Source organism: Dendroctonus ponderosae, unplaced genomic scaffold (assembly GCF_020466585.1).
Source record: "Dendroctonus ponderosae isolate FM_Combo_2020 unplaced genomic scaffold, Dpon_F_20191213v2 Dpon_F_20191213_5, whole genome shotgun sequence".
In the NCBI taxonomy this organism is placed as follows: domain Eukaryota; kingdom Metazoa; phylum Arthropoda; class Insecta; order Coleoptera; family Curculionidae; genus Dendroctonus; species Dendroctonus ponderosae.
The window spans coordinates 14,218,358-14,224,603 of NW_026018715.1; the positions used below are offsets into that span (position 1 = coordinate 14,218,358).

Sequence of the window (6,246 nt, forward strand, 5' to 3'; positions counted from 1 at the left end):
GTACTGTTGTACGTCTACAGCCAGCACTAGGTACTTCTCTATGAACTTTTATGCTTCTAAATGAAGCTTTAACAGTATTGAACTTTAACTAGACTACTACTACTAACGCTACACATTGAAACTGATGAAAATGGAAAACAGCGAAACGTTTTTTAATTGATAAATAGACAATAAATGACTGAAGCCCAGGAATTGATTTTGATTTGGATTTGGAATTAATAACACCCAAAGGCTCATTAAGCTCACAAATTGCTCACAAAATAATTTCAGTGTTGGGCCTGGACATCGTCACTCCCGAGTCCCTCTATGGATACGAACCCGAAATGGGGCTCCCCATGCCTGGGAACGGCCAATCGTACACCACAGAAAGCGTGATTTTGCCCGATACTTCGCAGTTCATGCAGGAGAACAAGTATCAAGTGCCTTTAATCGGGTTTCCCAAGTACAACAACTACCTGTTCGACAAGTCCAAATTCGATCCCAATTCGAGAGTGTTTATCCCACTGTCCTTGCTGGGCATCAAGCCCTTGGAGCATGGGGAAGTGATAACGAGGCACAGTTTGCCAGGTGATGGGGCGATCGTCAGCTACATCCAGTATCGACAGGCTGGGAATTTGCTGCCCAAGAGGTATGACGAGTCAGTGGTGCGCCGATGGGGCGTGGATATCACGATCGGGTCCCCCTTGATGTCGATCGGCGTTTTGGTGCCGGAATATATTGAGGCAGTGGAACCAACCACGCAGAGCAACCTCAATGTGAAACTGCCGGAGATCGCAATGCCCGACGACAAATGGACGAAGAAGATTTTCGTGGAGCCCCAAGTTAAAGTCCACGAGAACGAGGCGCACTACCTAAGGTCAAGGGAACGGAGGGATAAGGATGTGACGAAGAAATTGCTCTACAGGAGCTTATCGGGAATTCCCCTCAAATCCCCCATACGGCTGCAGATTTGGCTCAATTCCAGCGACACTCTGTTCAACGAACGCTCCAATCCCCAGTGCGTCCATTGGAGCACCGCAAGAGGGTAAGCAGTCATTGGCTCAATTTTTTCCAGTTCAAAAAAATCGTTTTTCTTGCAGATTTGGAGAATGGTCCAGAGTCGGCTGTCGCACCGAACTAGAAGAGAACTGGTTCGATAATTTGGACGAAAATTGCGTGGTGATCAACTGCAGCTGCAACCATTTAACCACCTTTGCCATTCTGGTGGACGTGGTGGACTTGGATGTGAGTATGCGCGGTTTTGAGAAAAAAAACACCCCAAAAATGGCTTTAAATGCAATTTTTCAGTACATACCCGAGCCATCGCTGCTTGAAACCGTCTCAAGCTACAGCTGTTTCTCCATATCGCTGCCTCTGCTGCTTGGGACCTACTTGATATTGGCGCTAATTCGCGGCTTGCAGACCAACTCTAACACCATAAGGAAGAACTTGGTGCTCTGTGTTTTTTTGGCCGAGCTGCTCTATTTCGTTGCGTTGAAGGCGAGAAAATTCATGGTTTCTATAGAGGTGAGCCCCGGTAAGCTCATTGAGTTTGAGCTGAAGCTAATTATCGGGTGTTTTTTGCAGTTTTCCTGCAAATTGGCGGCCATTGGCCTGCATTATCTGTGGCTGGCGTCGTTTTCCTGGATGTTGGTGGACGCGATTCATTTATACAGGATGTTGACGGAAATGCGGGATATCAATCACGGGCCGATGCGCTTCTACTACAGCATGGGCTATGTAGGGCCGGCTGTAGTGGTGGCTTTGGCTGTAGGAGTCAGAGCCCACCAGTACGGGAATTACTACTTGTATGTGGCAGGGAGTGATTCATTTGCGCTTCAATTATCTGGAGCTTTCTCGTTTTTCAGCTGTTGGGTCTCGCTCTATGAGAGCGTGGTTTGGAGCCTGGTGGGCCCAACTTGCCTGCTCACATTTGCCAATCTCTGCATCCTGCTTCTATCGATCAGGGCTGCGTTCACCATCCAGGACCATGTGCTGGGCTTTGGGAATCTCAGGTAAATTCCCATTTTGTGCACCTTCTGGATGGTTCTGAGCGTTTTTCCAGAACACTCCTGTGGGTCTCAGTGATCGCTCTTCCATTGCTGGGCATCACCTGGGTGCTGGCGCTTCTAGCGGCCTCAGAACGGCATCCGCTTCTGATGCCGTTTTTGTCTGCCGCTGTTCTCGTGCACGCCGCTTTCTCTTTGGCCGGCTACTGTTTCGCCAACAATCGCGTCCGGCAGAATCTTCTGAGGTACTTTTCAGGAATATACGATGTTCGTGGGCATTGCATCAAGCTTTTGCAGGACTTTCATGCGCTGCATGGGCAAGAAGGTGCCTTTACTGGACACCCAGTCAGTGGCGGGCGTGCCGAGCACCAGCAGCCAGAACATTTCAGCCCAATCTGTAAGTATTAAAGGCCCCGGAAGGGTGAATTTTCATTTAAATCTCCCCATTTAAGCGGTCTGCATTGACGTACCACGCAGGACTAGATCCGACCAGCAGACGAAACATTGGCATATCGACTTCAAGCACCACTTCCAGATCAACAACTAAAACCAGCTCGAGTCCTTACAGGTGAAAATTGTTCTTTGAAGTCCCTTGGGTGGTTGGCAAGAGTTTTTTAGGAGCGACACCCATTTGCGTCACACCTCAACATCCACGTCCAACTACAACTCAACCAGCGACGTCCCCTCATACCTGAGAGGTTTTGAGCAGGAGGAGAGAAGGTCGCGCCGCAGAGAAAGAGGTGCTGGAGACAATGACCATGCTGCAGGTGATGACATCATTGGGCGTCCTCTAGGAGGTGTTTAGCTAATTGCGTTTTTACAGGGCGAGAGCGCGGGGATAGCGATTCGGACAGCGACGGCTCGGAGGGCCGCAGTTTGGATCTAGCGTCCAGCCATTCGAGCGATGACGACGAGTCCAGCGCTAGACGCCATCATAGTCGCAATCATATTTCAAGGTAGACCCCAGATATGGTTTTCCAAGGAGACAATTACTTCGCACAAATTATTTCGATGCACCTGACGAAATGTCTTTTTATATACGCTTTCGTTGAACAAAGCCGGTCGTTTTTAGATTGCAAGAAGAAATTGGCCACCTTCTAGAATATCCCAGTATCTAAGATTTCTATACTGCTTTAATTGCAAGATTCTGGACATCGCTTTTATATAGTAAAATCGCCAGTAATTTTGTGATACCTTATTGGTCGATTTTCTCAACAGTCAATAACGGTTTTCCCCGTTAATATGTCTTTTCCTAGAAGAAAAATCGTTATCTCATATCATTTTGGCAACTAGCCGCAATGGATCGCGGTTATATTCTTTCCCTTTAACAGCGATATTTAACACGAACGGCGGCACATTCATTGGAACCAGGGTTGCCAGGTCCGAAAATCGAGTTTCGGTAGATAAGCTCGAGACTTCGGTGGAAAATCGGTAGACTCATTTTTCTTTCATTATTAAAGGCTCCATAAAATCGCGCGTTTTTCAAAATGTTTAAACTTACAGGAATACTAAAATAAACATGAGTCGCCAGTAAAGAAGTAAATATGAAATTGAACTCGTTTTTAGCTTATTTCTCAACTTAGTTTTCATTAGATTAACCCATGATACAATGAATACATGCATATATTCATTGTATCATGAGATTAACCTGTGAAAATATCCGTTCAACTTGGCTGATGAGTGAGGTAGAATAAGCAGGTTACAAATAAAATTGGAAACACGAATGTATCAGCTCCATATTTCAATATTTGTACTTGGCTCCAAAACTCTAAAATATTTCCAGAATTTTTTTTAATTTCTTCAACATTTCGCAACAGACATCATTCTGTGTCCAGACCTTGTAATTCACTATCATTTACTAAATTTGAAAATATAATTGCAACATCAGAAGTAGATTGTGGGGAACCTGATTTCACTGTTGCAGGATCCATAAAACATAATTTTATCAAATTTATGATCTAAATAGCGGGCTTGATTCATTTTATGTTTGAAAAAGAACTCTAAAATACGATGTGTGCTAAAATAAAATGTCTACTATTACCAACGTACTTTGATCAAGAATGGAAATATGTTATATTTTAAGGAATCCACGTAAATTTTTTCCACTTTTATTTGTTACTTTTCGGTAGAAATCTGCATGGCATCGGTAGGTTCCTTCACAAATCGATAGATCTACCGAAAAATCGGTAGACTTGGCATCTCTGATTGGAACACCGGGCGAAAGTTGATAACGCGAGTCACTAGAACACGGTTGCCATATCCGTACAAGGTTTAACTAATCCGCCGCTGAATTTCAACGGTGCATACCAGCTGGGTTCTTAAACCGGATTAATTTTTAAACGCGTTTAGTTGATCGCGATTAGGTAGCTTGGCGGTGCATACGGCGGTTAAACCGGTTTAAGACTTAATCGCGATTAAAGTCTGTCGGTGCATACGGGCATAAGCGACAAATAGCATTCTGCATATGACAGTTTCCAATCTATAACCTCTGTGATCTGTGCCCAAACAAATCGGGATTTATGAATGACTGGCTTGGTCTATTTATTAATGTCTTTGGGTTAACCATTAGCGCACCAATATTTCTTCGAACTTGGCTCGCCACGTAGCAGATCTGACAGATATTTTGCTCTATTCGCTATTCGCAGTAAAGCTATCGCAAGACTGGACTTTAGATATTCAGCCCTGTGCTGTATCACTCACGTTAACTTTAACGTGCATGTCACAGAGAAAGTAAAATTTATATTTGTAATTTTTTTATTTTACTTACTCTATGGTGCATGTTATCCGTCAAACACGTTATGTGTTTTACGTTAACCTGTTAACCTTTATATTATAACGCGCACGCTATCGACGAACGTTATATGAAGAAGTAGCGCTTCAGAACAACAGCATCAAATCACATGCCGCTTTCGAACTTAACGTGCATCCCTCGAAGTTAATAATAAATAAAACAATGGTGTTTAATCAGAGCGTAGTTTTGTCTTTTAGCTATAATTTGTTTTTGATTTAAAAGAAAAATATGTCTTTTGGTGGTCTTATAAGGTTAGCTTTATTAGAACAATTGGAAAATGGTCTTGAAAATAAGCTAAACTAAATTTTCAAATTGTTTGCGAGTTGTTTTTGTGCCTCTTCTGTGCATGAATGCAAATCATAAACAAAGACAAGTATGGAAGTAGGTGGCCCAAATTATCTAGTAAAGAGCCAAAGTTTCATTTTGAATAGGCAAGGATACCTTCCGAATATAACCGAGCATGTGGCGTCACGGTGCGGCACGCCTCCTTCCCTCAATGTGGTGACCAACTCCCAACTGTTCCCGGCAATTCAGCCCACGTACGGCTCAAGATGGGCCAGCCAGTTGCCCGAAGCTTACTTGCCCAATGTGAACGGTAAGTTCGAATGGTTTGTCGAAGGTTGGGGGTAATCTGGGAGGTTTCAGTGCCGGAAGTGGGCCGATGGTCAGCCGAGACCGGCTCAGACAACGAGTTTGTGCACAAGAACTCCCCCAATCCGCTCCCCAATCCGGATGTTACTCCCGAAACGTGCTTGCGCACCATCGGGTCTGAACAGTATATGGTGCAGGCCCACTATAACAACCACTACAACGCTAATATGCAGTTCAAGGGGGACTATGTGGGGAAAATGATGCCTCCTGATAGCGTCAACTACCAGGACTACGATCGATGTTCGGACCTTGAAGAGAAGCATCATATGAACGACAAGTATTCGTTTCCCTACACTGGTGAGTCTTTTGCTGCTTTTGCGGCGTTTTGAGCTAGAATTTATGGCCTTTCTTACTAACGCTGCCCCAAACAGACAACATGCTGGAAGGTAAGTTGTCGAAGCCAAGGTGCAAGTGCAAATTTTCGTTGTTCTGATTGCGGCTGTTTTTCCAGCCGAAGAGGATCATGTGACTGTCCATAGCAATTATCTGCCGGCCTCGCAGCCAGGGAGTCGGCTGATGTCTCCAGTGGCCAGTGATGTCAACAATCTGGACTATCATGGGCAGGGTTTAGGCTCCAGAATGGGGTCACGGATAGGTGAGTCTATGCGGAAATATTGTGAAAAGTCCCATTAAGTTGGTGATAAGTTCTATATTGTTAAGGCGGATTCATTTTTTTACAAACTTTTTTTTGGGTATATCGCCTCAAAGGTTTTTGTCTTTAAAAAAAGGCAGAATTTCCTCACGTCTTTTATTACAGATTGATAAATAGTGCTCCTATTTCGCAATAAGAACGAATTATTTATCAAAAAGTAATCA

General features: G+C 44.2%; 1 protein-coding gene across 2 annotated transcripts in view; it reads left to right on the forward strand.

Moving 5' to 3' along the window:
* LOC109545475 (protocadherin-like wing polarity protein stan) overlaps window positions 1-6,246 on the forward strand; it is a gene marked incomplete in the record, with an annotated part of 27,847 nt that overhangs the window by 20,889 nt on the left and 712 nt on the right. The window contains 14 exon segments of one of the 2 annotated variants that reach the window (XM_048666350.1): window positions 271-1,024; window positions 1,080-1,224; window positions 1,288-1,506; window positions 1,567-1,787; window positions 1,848-1,994; window positions 2,045-2,233; window positions 2,286-2,385; window positions 2,441-2,556; window positions 2,607-2,755; window positions 2,812-2,944; window positions 5,211-5,374; window positions 5,425-5,727; window positions 5,802-5,816; window positions 5,882-6,025. In XM_048666350.1, the coding sequence (XP_048522307.1) occupies window positions 271-1,024; window positions 1,080-1,224; window positions 1,288-1,506; window positions 1,567-1,787; window positions 1,848-1,994; window positions 2,045-2,233; window positions 2,286-2,385; window positions 2,441-2,556; window positions 2,607-2,755; window positions 2,812-2,944; window positions 5,211-5,374; window positions 5,425-5,727; window positions 5,802-5,816; window positions 5,882-6,025 (2,799 nt within the window). 2 annotated transcript variants of the gene reach the window in all.